The sequence below is a fragment of the Ursus arctos genome, unplaced genomic scaffold (assembly GCF_023065955.2).
Source record: "Ursus arctos isolate Adak ecotype North America unplaced genomic scaffold, UrsArc2.0 scaffold_1, whole genome shotgun sequence".
Classification (NCBI taxonomy): Eukaryota; Metazoa; Chordata; class Mammalia; order Carnivora; family Ursidae; genus Ursus; species Ursus arctos.
This window is the reverse complement of record NW_026622763.1, coordinates 43,161,036-43,181,871: the sequence shown is the minus strand read 5'-3', so window position 1 is coordinate 43,181,871 and position 20,836 is coordinate 43,161,036. Positions and strand designations below refer to the sequence as shown.

General features: G+C 33.6%; 1 protein-coding gene across 1 annotated transcript in view; it reads left to right on the top strand.

Moving 5' to 3' along the window:
- Positions 1–20,836, top strand: part of KCNH7 (potassium voltage-gated channel subfamily H member 7) — a 457,738-nt gene that overhangs the window by 399,319 nt on the left and 37,583 nt on the right. The window contains exons 8-9 of the mRNA XM_026492673.4: positions 3,656–4,055; positions 14,352–14,551. Of these exons, the coding sequence (XP_026348458.1) occupies positions 3,656–4,055; positions 14,352–14,551 (600 nt within the window). The remainder of the gene's footprint in view (positions 1–3,655; positions 4,056–14,351; positions 14,552–20,836) is intronic.

Genomic DNA, 20,836 nt, shown 5'->3' with positions numbered 1-20,836 from the left:
AAGGTTTTTTTTTCCTGAAAAGATGTTACTTATGTGTTATTATATAAATTATATTCATTTATCTTCTTAGAGAACTTACTGTCACCTAGGTTTTACCTCATTTTGATACAATCATAGAAGAAACATCAGATGTTTTTTTGAAGGGAGGGGAAAAGGAGGGAGGTGGCCTACACAGCAGATTGATTCCTTTTTCTTTTTTTAATAACATCATTTTTGTTTTACTATCTTGGCAGCCAGAAGAGTCGTTAGTACTTATTATCACAATATGTTATTAAAACATCTCATTTGTTTTGAAGCATTTCACTTCATTAACCAAATATCCTAGAGAATTTTCATTATATTTCATTTATTTTGAGGTTCAGAGAGAAATTTTCTTTCAAAGATAAAAGTTTTGAGCAATAATCTTCAAATACTTCTGATTTCTCAACACAAGGAAATAGGTAACAGAGCGAGGAGGAAAAATAAACACACAAACTGGAGCTGTGAAGGGTAGAAAGAGACACATTGAACCAGGGTGATTCCTGTTACTGAAGTCCAAGCAGTCAGTGCATCTAGATGATACTCTTGTCTTTAAAATTCCTGTCATTTCCTGAGGAGGCCAAAAGGCCAGTGTTGAAAAATCTCCAGTTGGAATTCTAGCTGTCAAAGTAATGCATTTGAAAAATGTGTAAATTCTATCAATCCATTTCACAATATAATGTTCCTGCTTACTGATGGAAACCAAAGCACATGCTATATTTAAATAACACAAAAAGCTACTATTTATAGGGCATTATCTACAACCCTCTGAGGAGGCATTATTTTACCCATTTACAGATGAAAAATTTGAGGTTTAGAGATTACATAAACAACTCGTCCAAGATGACAGACTGGCATGGATGCAGAATTCATACAAGTGTTTGTTTGTTCCAAAGTCCTAACATATAACTGATCAGCTAAAACAAACATATGAAAACATGCTCAACAGCATTCATCATCAGGGAAATACAAATCAAAACTGCAATGATGTACCACCTCACACCTGTCAAATTGGCTAAAATTCAACAACACAGGAAACAACAGATGTTGGCAAGGATGCAGAGAAAGGGGAGTCCCTTATACTGTTGGTGGGAATGCAAATTGGTGCAGCCACTCTGGAAAACAGTATGGAGGTTCCTCAAAAAGTTAAAAATAGAACTGTCTTACAACCCAGCAATTGTACTACTAGGTACTTATCCAAAGGGTACAAAAATACTGATTTGAAAGGGCACATGCATCCTAATGTTTATACCAGCACTATCAACAACAGCCAAATTATGGAAAGAGGTCAAACGTCCATCAACTGATGAATGGATAAAGAAGAAGTGGTACATATATGCAATGGAATATTACTCAGCCATCAAGAAGAGTGAAATCTTGCCATTTGCAACAGTGCGCGTGGAGCTAGAGTGTGCTATGCTAAGCAAAATAAGTCAAAGAAGGACAAATACCATATGATTTCACTCATATGTGGAATTTAAGAGGCAAAACAGATGAAAACAGGAAAGGAAGTAAAAAAAGAGAGAGAGAGGGAGGCAAACTATAAGAGACTATTAACTATGGAGAACAAACAGGGTTGCTGGAGGGGAGGTGGTTGGGGGATGGGCTCAACGGGTGATGAGGATTAAGAAGGGCACTTGCTGTGATGAGCCCTGGGTGTTATATGTAAGTGATGAACCACTGAATTCTACTCCTGAAACCAATATTACATTATATGTTAACTAACTAGAACTTAAATAAAAACTTGTAACAACAACAACAAAAAGGAACCAACCAAATTTGAAAAAAAAAAAAAAAAGCTGATCAGTTAAAATGTTGATAATTCAAATGATGGAAAGTTGACCTTTCTTCCAGAGAACTACTTAATACCAACTTAAACTCTCCATTTATTCATTGAGAAGAGATAATACTCTTTACATTTGTGAAGAAAAAAATACTATTTTCTTTATTCCACCTTGAAAATTAATAACTCAACATTGGAAACAAGGAAGACCCTCTTCTCCACACATCCCATAATGAGTAAAGACCAGAGACCAAATGTGATAAGCACATCCCAACTACATAATCTCCTCTCACATCTAGAAGGTTCCAAAACAAACTGAAAAGAATTCAAAGAAGACTGAAGGATCTCCCCTTCTCCTAGTGACCACTCTGGCACAAGAAAAAGAAAGAAAGAAAAAGAAAGAAGAAAGAAAGAAAGAAAGAAAGAAAGAAAGAAAGAAAGAAAGAAAGAAAAGAAAAGAAAGAGAGAGAAAGAAAGAAAGAAAGAAAGAAAGAAAGGAAGGAAGGAAGGAAGGAAGGAAGGAAGGAAGGAGGAAAGGAAGAGAAAGAAAGAAAGAAAGAAAGAAAGAAAGAAAGAAAGAAAGAAAGAAAGAAAGAAAGAGAGAGGAAGAAAGAAACTATAACACTTATTATAGAATATTAATGAAACTATCTTTCTTAATATTTAGTGCTTTTTTCCACCAAGTCAGTATGAATAGATAGAGGGTGATAGCTCTGACATGTGCTATTTCTTTAATTAAATATAACTGTTCTTAATACAGTTGGATGTACTCTGCAAAATAAACACCAACAATGAACACACAAAATGACTCAATAATTGATTGGTAAACACCATGTAACTATGGAATAATTATATGCCCTGTGAATTATATAGTACTTATAGCTGACATTATTTAGGAAACCTAAGAAATGAACTTGTAATTTGTACTTATCAGATTTCAAATCCAAACAACCAGTTAGGTATCCTGTTATTATATAGAAGTGTCCTATCATTAGATACCTGGTCAGTAATAATCATACAATTAGTTACACATATCACACCCCAAAGAAAAGTACATCATATCATTGGACATCAAGAAATAATTCATCAACTTAGCACGTTTAGTAAGGAAAAATGAATTTAAATATAGTGCAAAATGCATGTGTACAATCTTCCAATAAGTCTTCCAATGATCTCCTTGCTTGGCTCTTCTCATCATGCATGTGTCTCTGAACTCTAATGTCAACCCCTCAGCAAGATCTTCTTTGGCCTTTCTTTCTAAAGTCACCCCCATGCTGACCATGCCCTCAAACACCCTCTATCGTACACTCTGTTTTATTATCATTATCATACTTTTCACTCTGAAATGAGCTTATTGTTTGTTTCTTTAAAAAATATCTCTCTCTCCCCCAAAGAGAGTGGACCTTGTTTCTCCTCATTAGAGAAGGCATTTTGTCTAGCAAGTAAATATCTCTTTCTGTTATAAAACTGATCATGTCTGCCTGCTCAACACTATAATCCCAGTGTGTGGCACTTGCTAGGCCCACCACTTAACACACAAGGATTTTTATTGGTGAATGAATGATTTCCTGAGTATTCATTATCTTCAAGGCACTTGGTTAGAACATAAACTAGACAGATGGTGTCTCTTGTCTCATGGGTCTTGCATCTCAAGATAGTGAATTAATGTACCATAGACTTGCAAAGTATTTTCCAAAATTAAAAAAAAATAATAACCTTAATACTTAATTCAAATATGCATTTATCCTCAATGCCACCATATTGTTTTTACCTGTTTCTAACTACTTTGCTTCACAGAAACATACGCTGAATTGTTTACTAACTGTTTCTGACCACACACATTTATTTCCACAGACGACAACATTAATTGGTCTTTTGAAGACAGCTCGACTTCTTCGTCTTGTACGAGTGGCCCGGAAACTTGATCGATATTCAGAATATGGCGCTGCTGTTCTAATGCTCTTAATGTGCATATTTGCCCTGATAGCTCACTGGCTGGCTTGCATTTGGTATGCAATTGGGAATGTAGAAAGGCCCTACCTGACAGACAAAATCGGATGGTTGGATTCCTTAGGACAACAAATCGGGAAACGTTACAATGACAGTGACTCAAGTTCTGGACCATCCATTAAAGACAAATACGTCACAGCACTTTATTTTACCTTCAGCAGTTTAACCAGTGTAGGATTCGGGAATGTGTCTCCTAACACCAATTCAGAGAAAATCTTTTCAATCTGCGTCATGTTGATTGGCTGTAAGTAGATTTCGCTTTCTTTACCTATTGGATAAATTATCACAAAATTGGTATCTGTAGACCATTCAGAGTAAGGCGAAGAAAAAATTATAGAAAACTGTAGAGATAATGGAATTACATATATGGGTATTATATTCTATCAATCCTGATTCTTTCTGTGAAGGGGAGGTACCAAAAGGACTTTCAGGACCTCAGAAAACCACAAACATAAAACTGGAGGGACATGGATCTTGGGATTCTGGGATTGAGACTTGTAGTTCACTTCTGCTGCTGTAAAACCATTGGAAGTGGAGAAATATATATTTCTTACATATATCTGTATTTATAGACAGATATATACACAGATATATATATATATGTAGAAATATATATATGTATTTTTCACCACTTATTGACTAAAAATTCCTTTCCCTATGACATTATGCCAAAGCTTAAGTGATTGCTCTTTACCTTGTAATGGGGTGATGACCTGAGCATCATTAAGAGGTATATTTTTTTTGGAATAAGAAACAAAAAATTCTGCATTAAAGTAAAGATGTTTTAATATTTTTAAAAATCATACTATGGAGTCACTAAAGATAACTGCTGTGATACCAAGCAGCAATTGACAAATTCATAATGGATTTTTAAAGCTTAAAAAAGGGCATTATCCCTAGATAAATATCTAGTATTTACAAATCTAGTATTTACAAATTTATCCCTAGATAAATATCTAGTATTTACAAATCTGAAAATAGATCCAGAGTTGATTTTGAATGTTAACATATAGACTAATGAAATGAACTTCGATAAGTTTTATTTATGAAACTTAAATCAATTTACCCAGTTTGTTGTTCATTGTATTTAAAATTTACTTTTCATAATATATGTCTTAGTATTGTTATTTTAGTCAGATTTGTATAGGCAAATAGCATTATATTCAAATAACTCTTAAGGTATTCTAGATTCAGGTAAGTCTGGGCTATAAACACAGAAGTAGCCTTGTACCCAGAAGGAAGTGGAAAAGGGACCTACTAGGAAACACAGAAAAATTCATTCCAGAGAGATTGAATCTCTCAGAATGAACACAGTTCCAACCACTCGGTGATTATAACTGCTAGTAAATACCTTATAGTGATTATCAATTTTAGTGAAATAGGTAGCAAACCAAGAAAGTTTTTTAAAAGTTTGTTATTAATTATTTAAACACCTCTGTAGAATATATAAATCAATAAAGCAGAACCTGCATCTTGAAACTTAGAAATTGCAAGAAAGAATTTTCTAACCTGCTAACCACTCCAGAAACATCACTTGTGAGGATTATGTTAAATACATTGTACTGTTTATCATGTGAATTATTTTAAGTTAAGAAAAACTCAGTTCTTTATTTGGTCTATACCCAATCTCTAATCCCTAAATCAGGATAATTGGCAGTCTTTTCTCCTTCCTTTCATCTTTCTTCCTTCCTATTTTCCTTCTTTCCTTCCTTCTTAAATACAGCACAAGTCTATTTCTATTGATTCTTTAAGAAGGATACTTGTTTTCTGCCTATATTTTTCATCTTTTAGAAAAAAAGAAAACACTCTAGTTAATTGAGTAGAGTAAGATAGAACTGCATTCCACATAATATACTTTATTGAATAATGGACTTGGTTCTACAAACCTTAATCAAAAGGGAATTATGTAGAGCTCAGTGTCACACAGGAAAAAACTTATAGGTATTCCTGGAGAGTTCTATCATGACCTGTTATGCTACAAATAAAGAACAAGGGTCAATTTAAGACTCAAAACTTAATGATAAGAGTGCTCCAAAATGAGCTTAGCCATTTCATGTATGTGGGTGCATCTACACATATTTCCATTCAGATCCAACCGTGTTAGAAAATGATTAGGTTGTCTTTGTTTAGTTATATTTCTACACTAAATACATACTCCTTAGATCTGTGAGTGGCCTGATTTAAGCCAAAAATAAAATACAATATCTAAATACAATATCGAAAAATATAATGTAAAATATTGTATATGTACTTATATAGTTTATAAAGTCTAGTTATCAGGTTGAACTCTCTCATCATCCCTAAGCTTCTTTAAAACCAATCTTCATTCTAAAATAAAAATTTGAAGATAAGTTGTAAAAAACAAAGCAAACTACCATCTCTCTTAAAACAATATAATTCAAGGAAACTAAAATTTAAACATTAAAAGATATCTTCTAACTAAATGCAAACAACTCAAATGTCTGTAGGTACATTTTATAAAGCTGTTGTTTGCAAAGACAGTTACCAATTGTACTGCTGAATGTGTATAGAGAACAGTGAACAGAGAATTCATTTTAAAAGTGTACACAATTCAAGACAAAAAATAAAGGAAAATTTAAGCAGCCAGTAAATAAGTGTGAAGGTAAGTTATGCTCATATATTTACATCTGTGTTATAAGTTTATATTTTTGTTCAAATATTATAAATATAACATACACATTTAATTTTAAAAATACATAAACCAGTAAATGAAGGTAAAATATATTCCATCTCTAACCTTCTTGACAAACATCTTGGGAGAATTTCTTATTTTATACTATGTAAAAAAAAGTTACTGGATTTCTGTTTGTAGCCATAATGGAGTAACTGAAAATTTACCATATTGCCATAAAATTTTTGAAAATGGCAGAAAACTGAACAGAATACAGAAGACAATTGTTTTCAGACATTGGAAAACAGTAGGGAATTTTGATACCTGAAGAAGGAAAACAAATAAGATGGGCCCCATGATAACTTCAGCTTTATGCCTGGAGTCACTTTCTGGACCACACTGAAAGGAGAAGCAATATAAGCAGACAACAGTGGTCCCATTGAATTAAGAAAACAAGATCAGAGGTCATGGTGGCTAAAGTGCTAAAATTTGCAAGACAGACAACCAGAGAAGAGGCAGTTATGGCAGAGAAAAGCTCCAGAAACATGCAGAGGTATTTCTTGGGTCTACTGATTAATACCAAGTCACAAATTCATGAGGGAGAACTCCTCAAGGCCTGTCAAATAAATACCAGACATACTGTAAATTGAACAATTTCCAGAGCTCACACATGTATTGAAAATATTCAAGTCCCTGTCAGTAGAGTGAAGAGCCCTCATTGAATATCAAAGGTGTTCATTTGAAATTTCAGAAAAATAGTGCCACAGTACTAGGGCTAGTCTAGCCCTAACAAAGCTTAAAAAATAAGCCTCAAAAGGAACAAGCTGATCTACAAGTATTTTAACTGTGTGCAAGAACAATATCCAATATTTATATCCAGCAATGAACAATGTTAAATTTACAGTGCTCAGCATCCATTAAAAAATTAAGAAATATATTAAGACACAGGAAAATGTAACCATAATGAAGAGAAAAAAATTTAACTCAGAATCAATAAAGAAGATGTAACATATACATACAATGGAATATTATTCAGTCATAAAAAGAAAAAAAAAGAATGAAATCTTGTCATTTGTGACAACATAGATGGACCTTGAGAACATTATGTGCTAAGTGAAATAAGTCAGACAGAAAAAGATAAATACCTTATAATCTCACTTATATGTAGATTCTAAAAAATAGATACAAAACACAAACAAACAAAATTAACCAAGCTCATAGATCCGGAGAACAAATGGGTGGTTACTAGAGACTGAGGGTGAGGGTTAGGAAAATGGGTAAAGGGAACCAAAAGTACAAATTTCCAGTCATTAAATAAATAAGTAAATAAATAAGGATATAATATACAGTATGGTGACTATAGTTAATAATACTGTACTGTATATTTGAAAGTAGCTAAAAGAAAAATCTTAAAAGTTCTCATCACAAGAAAAGAACTTTGTGACTATGTGTGGTAATGGATATTAACTAGACTTATTGTGATGGTCATTTCTGACTGTGTACAAATATCAAATCACTATGTTGTACTTCTGAAACTAATATAATGTTGTATGTCAGTTATATCTTAATAAAACAAATAATAGCTTAGAACCAGAATTATCAGAAATGATGAAGCTAGCAGACAATACCAAGCACTTTAACAAATCTGTATGTGGACTCCCAGAAAATGGGGAAGGGAACAAGAAAAAAATTTTTTTTAATCCCTGAAATTTTTCCAAAATTGATAAAAGCTATAAACCACAGATCCAAGAAATTTAGTGAATCCTAAACAGGTTAACACACACACACACACACACACACACACACACACACACACTAAAGCACACCATATTCATATTACTGAAAACTAATGATAAAAAGAAAAAGTCTTAAAAGTAACCAGAGGGGAAAAAATAGGACACATCATGTGCAGAGGAAAAACATCAGGTTGAGAACATATTTCTTATTAGAAATAATGCAAACCAGAAGACAATGTAATAAAATTTTTCAAGTGCTGAAAGAAAAACAAAATCTGTCAACACAGAAATATTGGTTCAATTAATCTATCCTTCAAAAGTGACAGACAAACAAAACCTGACATAATTCATCACAAGCAGAGTATAAGAAATTATAAAGTTTTTCAGATGAAAAGAAAATGTGATTAAGATGAAAATTTTGGATCCAGAAAACAAATGAAGAACACTAGAAAGGTTAATATGTAGATAAATTTAAAAGATTTTTTCTCATTTTTAAATGTCTTCAAAAAACAAGTTTTAAAGCAAAAATTAGGAGAATGAATTTTGGGTTTTGTAACATATGTAGAATTAAAAATGTGACAATAATAGTACAAAAATGGGAAGGGGGAATGGAAATATGTTATTGCAAGATTCCTACATTATACATGAAGAGGTATTATATTATTTAAGGTACAGAGTGATAAGTTAAAAACACTTACTGTGACTCCTACAGCACAGCTAACTAGGCAATAGGGAAGATGAAATTAAATAATGAAAGTTATAAAACCAAAAGATAGAAAATAAGAGAAATGGGAACACAGAGAAAACAAATAGCAAAATGGTAGATTTAAACACAGCCACATTAATAATTCCATCAAATATAAGTGAGCTAAACTCTCACTGAATTGCAGAAATTGTCAGACTATTTTGAAAAATAGCTCAACCATACACTATCTAAAGAAAACGCTTAAAATATAAAGAGACAGGTGAAACAAAAAGATGGAAAAAGATGTATGTACAATCACTAATGAGAAAATGTAAGGAGCAGTATTGACTTCAAAGAAGACTTGAGGACAAGGACTATTACCAGAGACAAAGTAGACACCACTGTCCTAAGTGTGTAGACACCCAATTACAGAGCAATTACATTAAGCAAAAACTAACCAAACCTAAAGGAGAAATAGACAAATCCACAAGACAAATCTACAGTTATAGTTAGCAATTAACACTCCTCCCTCTGTGTTTCATAGAATAAAGAGACAGAAAATCAGTAGAGATAAAAGACTTGAATGATACTATCAATTAACTTGACATGTTGGCAATTATAGTATACCAGCAGAATACACATTCTTTTTTAGTGTTTGTGGGACATTCACCAAAGATAGACCATATGCTGGACTAAATCAAATCCTCAAGACAGGTCATATTCTTTTTTTTTTTTTTTATGATTTTATTTATTTATTTATTTGACAGAGAGCACAGCAGAGGGAAAAGCATGTTCCCCACTGAGCAGGGAGCCCAACTCAGGGCTTGATCCCAGGACCCTGGGATCGTGACTTGAGCACCTGAGCTGAAGGCAGACACTTAACCAACTGAGCCACCCAGGCGCCTCAACACGGTCATATTCTGAACCAAAAAGAAATAACAAATTTCAAAGTTTTGAATCATACATAGTATATCTCTGACCAAAAGAGAAACCAGAAATTAGTGAGAGACAGAGAGAGAAGGAAAAGGTGAGGAAAGGAAAGGTGAGGAAAGGAAAGGGAAGGGAAGGGAAGGGAAGGGAAGGGAAGGGAAGGGAAGGGAAGGGAAGGGAAGGGAAGGGTGATAGATACATATATTTGGAAAGAAAGTAGGTGATACACTTCCAAATAACCTATAGTTCAAAGAAAAAATCACATGGAAAATTAGAAAATAGTTCAACTGAATGAAAATGAAAATAAAATGTATCAAAATTTGTAAGAGACAGCTAAAACTGTGCTTAGAGAGAAATGTGTAGTGTTAAATATTTTTATTTAAAAAGAAAGGTCTAAAATCAAAGATCTAAGCTTCTATTTTAAGAAGCAAATAAACATGTAAGTAGAAGAAATAGCATAGATAAAAGCAAAAGTTAATAAAATAGAAATACAAACATTAGAGAAAATGAATGGTAGTATAATCTGGCCCTTTAAAAGACCAATAAAATTGATAAACTTCCAATTAGACTGATGACACAGAAAACATAAGTTATCAATGTCTTATATGAAAGGAGAGATATTACTACCCATTACAAAGATATTAAAAGAATAATAAAATAACATTATGAGTTACTTTATTATAATAAGTATGACAATTTAGATGTGATAGGAAAGTTCTTTGAATGATACAAATTATCAAAACTGAAACAAAAAAATCCTGAGCCATACAATGAAAATTGATAAATTGGATTTCATCAGAATTAGTAAATTTAACTTTCCTAAGGACGCTGTTAAGAAAAAGAATAAGCAAATAATAAACTAGAAGAAAATATTCTCAATACTTAGATCTAAAAAAAAAGACTTGTATCCAGAATATATTAAGAATTTCCTACAATTTTAATAAAAGACAACTCAATTTAAAAAAAAATGAGTGAGAGATTTAAACAGACATTTCAAGATACATAAATGGCCAATAAGTACAGGAAAAGATGTCATTAGTCATCAGGAAATACAAATTAAAACTCTAATGAGATATTACATGCCCACTACAAGGTTAAAATGAAAGCCTGGCAATACCAGCTGTTGAGTTGGGAACAATTGATATTGTCATAATTGCTGGAGGGAGTATAAATTGACACAAGTTTGAGAAACAGTCTAGTAGTTTCTTATAAAGTTTGTATAACTTTACCGCACAATTCCACTCCTAGGTGTTTAAAGGGAAATGGAAATATGTGCCCACACAAAAATTTGTACATACATGTTCATGGCAGTTTTACTCATAATAGCCAAAAACTAGAAACAGTGAGATTTGTGTCAACAGAAGAGATAAACTGGTAGAGCCATGGAATGCAAACTAAAGTGAAAAATAAAAACAAATTACTGAAACATGCAACAACAGAATTAATTTCAAAGACATGTTGAACAAAATAAGTCAGACACAAATATATATATATTATGATTCCATTTATACAAAAACCTAGGAAATGCAAACTAATCTGTAATGACATACATCAAAGTGCAGTGATTGTCTAGGTTCTAAAGTGAGTGTGTAGGCAGCCAATGAACACAAGAGAATCTTTTGGGGTGATGGAAATGTTCTATATATTAATTGTGTTTATAGCAGCGTATATGTTTGTCAAAATTAATTGATCTGTACAATTAAGATGGGTTTATTTTATTATATGTAAATTACACTAATTATAACATCTAAATTTTTAAGTTAAAACTTCTTAAAAGTTTGTGTAATAGGTAGAAAACAAGCGTATTTGTTCTGTTGGCACATTTCAGTTAGTGCCTAATGACCAACTAAATTTATTAGTTTGGTTAGCATATCAGATTTTGGGTGTGGTGCGCTGAAGGAAATTTTAGGAGATACCTGCTTTATTTCTATATTATCTAAACCTAAAACAAACCATTTGATGAAATTAGAACACTCTGTTGAGGAAAGCTAAGTAAAATATTGAGTTGAGGAGAGAAATGTCCTTATATAGTCTGCGATCTTGCTTTTGACTCATATTTTATGCCAATTGATGGGCATTAACTAAATGATATATAAAGAATATGATTATGCTGTGCTTCTCTCTTGCTTACAGCTTTTAGCTACAGTTGCTCCTAAAAAATTAGAAAAAAATAATTCATGCCTTCATTATAATTTAAAAAACCATCACATAGAATTTCCTCAGAGAAATACATGTTATTCATGTATTCAACTATATGCTTATAATCTAGATTTTGCCCTCTTGTCAACAAGTGGAAATACCTGTTTATGACCCAAACTAATGTTTTGGTTCATTTTTATGGCAGTATGGAGATAAAACCACAATATGGAAATAAAACCGTAGTATTTATTACAAACAAAATAAGGTTTTCCCTGACTCTCCTCCAAGTGATTATATGGTTTAGGTAAAATAACTGGCATTGATTATGTGCCCTCTGATTAAATCAAGTGAACTTAATCTGTACTAACTAAACTATTTCCTGAAAAAAATGATAAATACTTTGGAGACATAACAGCATACATAAATATTTCCAACACTACAATTAGGAAGAGTAAAATACACTTTTCACACGACTCTCCTTGAATCACAAGAATCTGTTCAGGCATGTATTGCTAACTCTCTTCTTCCGAGATCAGACGAGATAGGGCGCATTCAGGGTGGTATGGCCATAGACAGCTAACTCTCTTCTTAATCAACGATTCATTTACTCAAATTAGGCTCCAATCTTTTTTCTGTAGAAGGTCCAAGTCCAACCTCAACAGCTTGTCTACCTTACTGAGCATTATTGTCTTTCACACATCCCAATTCAGGCTTATTATAGATCTCCCCAGCTCTCATCCTTTTAAATAAATAAAAACAAGAGGGCCACTCCTTTTTCTGTGACATTCTCCTACTTGGGATATCTATGGTAAATAAGGACCATACTAACCACGAGACAAAGATACGATGGAAAAGAAAGCAAATAACCAAGAAGATAAGTTGTTTTAAAATACTTAACCTGAATCTGGCCAAAATCTACTTCAAAAATGATTAAGTGGTTTATAGAAGAAATGGTTTGTAGGGGCGCCTGGGTGGCTCAGTTGTTAAGTGTCTGCCTTCAGCTCAGGGCGTGATCCAGGACCCCGGGGTCAAGCCCCACATGGGGCTCCCTGCTCTGCTGGGAGCCTGCTGCTTCCTCTCCCACTCCCCCTGCTTGTGTTCCCTCTCTCGCTGGCTGTCTCTCTCTTTGTCAAATAAATAAACAAAATTTAAAAAAAAAGAAAAGAAAAGAAATGGTTTGTAAAGTGTGTGGGGGGTAGGGGGTGGATTTGTTGGTTGAATACAGTTGAATCAAACAATTTAAGGTGTTCATTTTTTGCCACCTGCTCAGGATAGAGCAGTTCCAGTGTCTTAAACACATGCTACTTTCTAAGTTTCTGACACACGGCCAAAGATTAAATTACAGACCATGTATCATGATTTGACTTTTTTTTTTACAGCTTTATTTATTTATTTGACAGACAGTACAAGCAGGGGAAGTGGCAGGTAGAGGGAAAAGCAGGCTCCCCATTGAGCAGGGAGCCACATGCTGGGCTCGATCCCAGAACCCTGGGATCCTGACCTGAGCTGAAGGCAGATGCTTAACAGACTGAGCCACCCAGGTGCCCCATGATTTGACTTTCTGCACAGAATATAGCACTTTTTTAAAATTACTAGAAACTGAATACAAACATAAAAGGAAAGAGAAGATACTAAAAAAATTTATGTTGAATCATAAAGATCTAGCTCAGAAGCCACTTAAAAGGGTACTCAACCTAAGTACCAAAACGTATAGCAAGGATTGTTATAGCAGTTTCTTTCTTTGCACAGATGAAGGAAAAAGGTGTATCCTGCTTTTTTCTACAAAAATAAAATTATATCCTCACACCCTAAGCCAGTGATATCTATTTCTCATGTAAAAATACTGTAAAAATTAATTTTAAAAGATTAAAAAATTGTATACAAATACTCTAAGGAAATTACGAGTTCCTTAAAACAATTTATCATTCCTTAGCAAAACCAAAGTATTCAAAAAAGATTTATAATAGATTTTTAATATTAAAAGGCTGGGTTTGAGGCCAAGAGGCAGAGATATCACAGCTTAAAAATTAACATTTTAACTCCAGTTCCAGAAAACATATCTATGGTAAACCTATGACATATATCCTTATTACATTACAAAGAAAATGTTTGTTCTACTAAAGGCAATTTTATCTCTAGTCAATACTCCAGATCATAGGCTGATATTATAAACAATCTGAGTTTATCTTTTAATTTAGAATCCATGGTGAATTTGGAGACTTTTCCTCTCTAGATTTGTCATCAAAATTATAAAATTTACAACAGTATAGGCTTAACTTATTTTTTCCCCATGAGCCAGTGGTAAATCCTTACAACTGGATTGAGATAATAAAAAAATCTACATACTTGAGATTCTCACAAGATATGATAATGCCCAAGTGCAGCTTCCCCCATAACTTTGTTTTTTATCCAATTCAGCATTAATGTATGCAAGCATTTTTGGGAATGTATCTGCGATTATCCAAAGACTATACTCGGGAACTGCCAGGTACCACATGCAAATGCTTCGAGTGAAAGAGTTCATTCGCTTTCACCAAATCCCCAACCCTCTGAGGCAACGGCTTGAAGAATATTTTCAGCACGCGTGGACATACACCAATGGCATTGACATGAACATGGTATGTATTTCTGTTTTCCAAAATGCAAGTACCTCAGGCATTATAGCTACAGTCCAAATGGGAAAGCCAATCTCACCAGCTTTGAACCCCTTGCTTTTGTTTTCCTCTCGGATGTTTATTTTCTCCCCTGGAGATAGTCTCTCATTCTCAATTCATGGCATTGCATGGTGCTATATCTAGTTATATTGTGTGGCAAAGGCATTATAACATGATGCAAACTGATATAACTGTGTGTAGTAGAGTTCCCACTTCCAGTTAGAGAGAATATTGCTAACGTAGGACTTGGGCTTCCACCACAGTCCTAGCTGCCAGCACCCCAGAAAATAGTTGGACCCATGTGCATTAAGATTGAACAAGTAAACAGTAACAACCACTATGCTACCTCTAAACAGAAATCCAAAGTTAACATTCCTTAAAAAAACAAAACAAAAAAACAGGACACTTTGAGGATTTGTGGGAGAGGTTAGGGAGCTTAAGCATGCCATAAACATTTCATGATAGGAAGTTTCATGTTTCTGTTAAGGATAAATTTTTCTATATTTACAACAATTAACTATGTGCCCTTTTACTCTACCTGGTTTAATGCATCTTTCCTTTCAAAGGGGAAATATGGAATTCTTCAAAACTTTTAAGCAAATTCAGTATCAACAATCACTTTTCATAATTCTTCCCACTTATATCAGTTCTTAAAAATCAACATAATTGATAGCATGACCATGCTCTAAAGAGCACTTTTTATTATTAGGTGAATTGCACACATTCTTTTGACCTGTTTAGCTATAGAGACTGATTCCTAAAGATAGGTTATGTGACACACCCAAATTCTATGGTGTATCACAGACCTATTAAGAAGATTAAAAATATGATGTCCTCCCATCTATCAACTCCTCCACTGGGCAAGGACCTTGTTTCTAAGAATTCTTCAGAAAATAAAACCATTCACATTTAATGACATGAACAGCATAATGCAATTTTTACATAAGTGAACCTATCCAATTTAGATTGACATTTTTTATTTGACCAGTAATATTTTAATAAAAAAGGAAAGGTTCAAAATTAGAAGTCAAAGGACAGAAGGCATTGCAAATATTTCCCAACTTGAAAGCCATATAAGGATGAGTTTACCAAAGCTGTGTGTGATTTATTTGACTGAGAAGTAAGGACATGCCATTATAAAAATTGTAATTTGAAAAGCTAATCAGTTAGCACATTTCATATAAAAGCATGACTGAATTCCATGTGTTATTTCTAATTATCCCAAAGTTACTTGTGAAAATTCATTTGATAAATTGATATCACTAAGATAACACTTTTTTCTCATAAGAAAGCACGTACAAATGGATCACTTGATATATTTCCATCTGTATTATTGTTGAACAAAGATATCAGCATCAGAAACTATTGGGGATTCTCTAATGCTGGGTTGGCTGAAGCAGTGTCAAGAATTTTTAATCAAAACACGTGTCACTCAATTTTATTGTTCCATACTGCCAGATTATTTTAATAACAGTGATCAACAATTATTTATTGTACTTCCCCTCTCCATATAACTAGTTTTGTGACCATTTTTGTGATAAAGTCTATTTTTTGACAACTATTTACCTTTCATTGTTTGACTCTATTACCTATGAATATGGTTTATATACCACTTGCCTACTTACAATGTACTTATGAAAGATTTATCTCTTTCCTGTCTGCTTCACACCTTAATACATGGAATCACAACACCCACCGGTAAGAACAGGAGGTATTTATATCCAATTTAATTCTCGTGTAAATTGTGGAGAACACCCTTGTTATGTCAGGTTTAGAGCTTGTTAAGTGATTTCCAATGTTAGTTCTGATCTTTATTGCATGATGTAGCAGAGGAAAAACAAAGCAAGGAACTGGGGAAGAAAACCTGAAAGAGGCCAAGTACAGAATAGAAATCCTTAACTTTAACAGCAACTTGACCTCTAGTAATATTTATATACAGTTTCCCCCTCCCCACAAAAAGGCACTTATCTGCTCCTTCCTCCAATCTGGTAAAGGTTATGGGTATACGGTTTGCATTAGATAATTGTCATAAAGAAATGTCATTCTCTTTCATCATCCTCTATTTTCATGATGTAGGTGCTTTTCTTTCCTCCCATCTGCATGCCTGTATTACATGATCCTGGAGTGTGTGAGCTCTAAACCATGTGCCACTGAGTCTTGCATGTGGTTTTGAGAGCTTGACTTTGCACGAACTTCTTGTTTGTACACAGTGTCTACATTTCTCATCTTGTGACTACAAAGTGAGTAAAAAATCAAAGTGCAAGATAACTGAAAACTCAGCAAATGGAAGATGCTTGTTTATTAAGCACAATGTACAAAAAAAAGTTAGAGAAAAGCAACTGTACTCCTAGACTATTGAAAGATTTAAAAAAAGAAGAAATCAAAGTGGATTTTTTTTTACCTCCAAACCACATTGTTATAATCCCTGTGTCTTATTAATTTATTGTTAACTAAATAGTAATTTAGTAATAATTTAAAGTGATTTTAATTTATGTATTGTGATACATAAAAGTACATCAAACTGTTGTATTTTATACCATTTCATATTATTTTGTTTAAGTATAACCTTAAATATAATTTCTCATGAAACATTTCAGGTCATTTTTTTTTTTTTACTGTTCAGCCATGTCAAAATGAGGTACAAGTTTTCCAATCACACTGTATTAATTGACTCAGTTATTTTTCATAACCCAAAACATTTGATTCCTCAAGATCTCAAAACATAGAAAATAATCTATCTAAAATGTGCAGCCATATTTCTTATTCCCTATATTTTTTGCTTTTTTTGAAATAGCTATTGCCAGAATGTTCCAGAACCAAAAGCATTCAGGGGACATTTATGAGCTCCCTTTCAATTGAACAAAATGGTTCCAAGTACAAAAGGAAAAGGGTCAGGGGAATGCAGTTAGAGAAAGGAAAGTGTTCTTTTGTATCTGATGTCAGGCTTAGGAATAGTGAAAATTATCTCAAAAATGTCTATAGGTCAATTCTGGCAACTTGTTGCCTGCTTCTCCCCCAAATTTGACTAATTAGGGGAAAAGGAGATACTTTCTCAGATTAAGGCTGAAGGTATCTCAAGAAATTTCCCCCAATCAGAGCTGTCCTCTGACCCAGTCTAAAACTTTCTGACACTATCCAACATTGATTTTAGTTACAACATGGGCAAGAACTGAAAATCATCTTCCATGTCAGTGTAGAGGCAAGTTTCTTCATATCACATACAAGAGCCTGGCTAGAATGAAGAAGAGCCCCAAAACCATCCTCTATACATCATTTTGAATGAGAGAAATAAATCATTTATGACAGAAACTCCTTCAGAATTTAAGGATATATTGACATGGAAGAAAAAACTTTATGAACACTTAATGAAGAATTTCATTTCTTACCTTAAAAATTTTAGTAACGCCTAATAATATAAAACAAACTAGGAATAGAAATTCAGAAGACCTAAACACTAGCTCTCCATTTGCCACTAATCTTGGACAAGTCACTTAACCTCTCTGCAATTTCATTACACTTGTCATTGTCAAATGTGTTTAAAACCAGAACTCAAATATGCTAAATGTATAGAACAATTATTATGGTAGTTTTTCTGCTTGAGGATGGAGATTCTAACCTATCTCTTGCCTAATCTTTGGCTTTCTGAGTGGGCTTCTAGTTTTCTTTGATGATGAATTGTTGATGGCAGAGAACAGAAGAGGATCATTTCAGATAAAATCTAGAACAAGAATAGAGGATCATATGTGGAGAACCACTTGGAAGAATTAAGGCAGGTAGTCCAGAAATTAAGGCAGGTAGTCCAGAAATAAACTTCATTTAATTTATTTTAGGAAGAAAAGGAATGACTGACAATTCTTTTTTATCCTGAGGCATTAATGGAGAAAATTTTGAAAAACAGACATAGAAAGGTGTTGGAATAAGAACCTAGGAAGAGGAATGGATGAATGCTTCAGCAGGGTAGATAGACAAGTTTTCCTTAAAAACAGGCAGGAATGAAAAGAGAAAGGGCAAAGGCACTGGCTTTGAGGTATAAAGGCGAAAACTCAATGGCACTAGCACTGCATGGTCCAGTCTCCTCGGTTAAGCAGAGATAGATTAAGTCCTCAGAAGGGAGGAGGTATAAAATAAGAGAAGAACTGAAGAAGGGGAGAATTTTTAGAGATTTCAATCAAGAGTCAACCTAGTAGGCTAAAAATGCTTAGAACTACAGTGGAACTCTCAGTGACAAAGCATTCATTTGTAATGCCCCCAACAAACAAAGCCAATCATAATGGAAATGAAATTAATAAATAATGGCATATTGTTTAATAGAAATTCTTACTTTTTGGAGTTGATATGATGTCTAAGGAGCATCTAAGTGAAAACTCTGATTTCCTTTCCTTCCAAGGCTCTTTTCTAGCTCCTCTGTGACCGTCAGAGTACCCTTGCTAACTCTAACTACTGACCTTAACTACTAGCTATTAACTACCTGCTACTACTACTACTTACTACTAGCTACTATCTACTTAACTACTAACTACTAACATTGATTATATCTTCATTCACAATCTAACTCTATACCAACAAAAACCTTGTTATACCCATTCTCTACACTTACCGAAATGACTTCATCTATGCCAGACCTTTACATTCAAATCTCCTTCACTCACAGACTATTTTGATACACCATAGTGAAAGGCCTGAGCTCTTTCAGTCAGCAACTCATATAAAAATAATCATTGTGACATTAAACCTCATTGGAAATGTAAAGCAAAATATACAAAATAGCATGGCTTGTCTTCACCATATTGTTTTTATCCCCCCCTTAACTTTTCCTAATGATCTTTTATATAGTCAAGTTGATAAATAAAGTCAATGAAAAACCTTCGATTCATTAGTCATAAAGCTTAATAAAATGATTAAAAATATGGTGCCCTCATATTTGTTCCTCTAGTAGGCAAGGATTCTGTTTCTAAGAATTCTTCAGAAAACAAAATCGCTTACATTGAAAGATAACAATAGCAAGACACAATTTTTACATTGGTGAGCCTGTAAAATGCTTGATTATTTTTTGTTTGACCAGTAATATTTTGACAAAAAAGCACAGGTTCGGAATCAGCAGTCAATGAGCAAAAAGCCTTGAAAATATTGCCAAACTTTGAAAGACATGCTGCTTCTCTACACAGCCTAGCAAATAAATTCGCACATTTAAAAATAGGGCATGGAGACTGGCAAAAACCTGCATTTAAATGATAATGATCCTTAGGACTGGTGATATCTTTTAGTTTTCTGTAAAGAAATACCTACTTACCTTTAAGAGTTGAATTAAAATAGTTGTCTACAATGTACTTTAAAAAGATGTTTTTATAGGCATGTTGATTATTTAACAGGAGCTGCCTGGCTCCACAGAAATTATGTAGGGAGTAAAATTTTGCACTAGCAAGGAATCTCCTCCTAGCACGCATACCGCCCACTGTAGCCAGTACCTGAACAACAGGTGCCTAAGAAAGGACAAGGCACATGTCCTTCCTATTTTTCACCAAGATACTCACTCTGAAGTCTCAACAATACCACACAGAACAAGAAATGCCATCTGGAGCCCCCTAACATGAACACTAGCAAGCTTAAGACAGGCATCTGGTATTTTCTGGTCTCAAATGGTATGTGCTCAATCGTGTTTCACAAATGATTGTGGTCACTTCATCCGGGTCTCCAACCATCATCAAGAAGGACTTATTTACAGCAGACACCATGCTGCTTCTACGCAAAGGGAGTTCTTAACAGTAAGATCTTATCTCTAGTGGTTTCTGAGCCAAGAGAAATGACAGCATGACCTCAGGCTTTACACATGAAAAACAGTCATTGCAGACAGAGCACACTGAGGCAATGAACATACTACAGTTTCTTCATTCATTAATAATGTTCCTCGTCCAGTAGTAGGATAGTGGAAATGATGTCTCAAATAACTTTTTAACTCTTTAAAATAATGGTACTATTCAAACAGGACTCGAGAGGGCAATTTTTCATGCTGGAGAATGTGACATGTTTTCAGATACTTTCTTTGGAGTTGTAGAAACGCAGGAGTAATTTAAACTCAATTCAATTTTAAGATCGCTTAATATTCCACACAGGTTTAACCAATAATAAAAATACAGAGAGTCATCAAAACTCAGTTTTAAAATACTCTTTGTAAAAATACAGAGTCATCAAAACTCAGTTTTAAAATGTTCTTTGTAAATATGACTTTAAATCCCTTTTAATTCAGATATT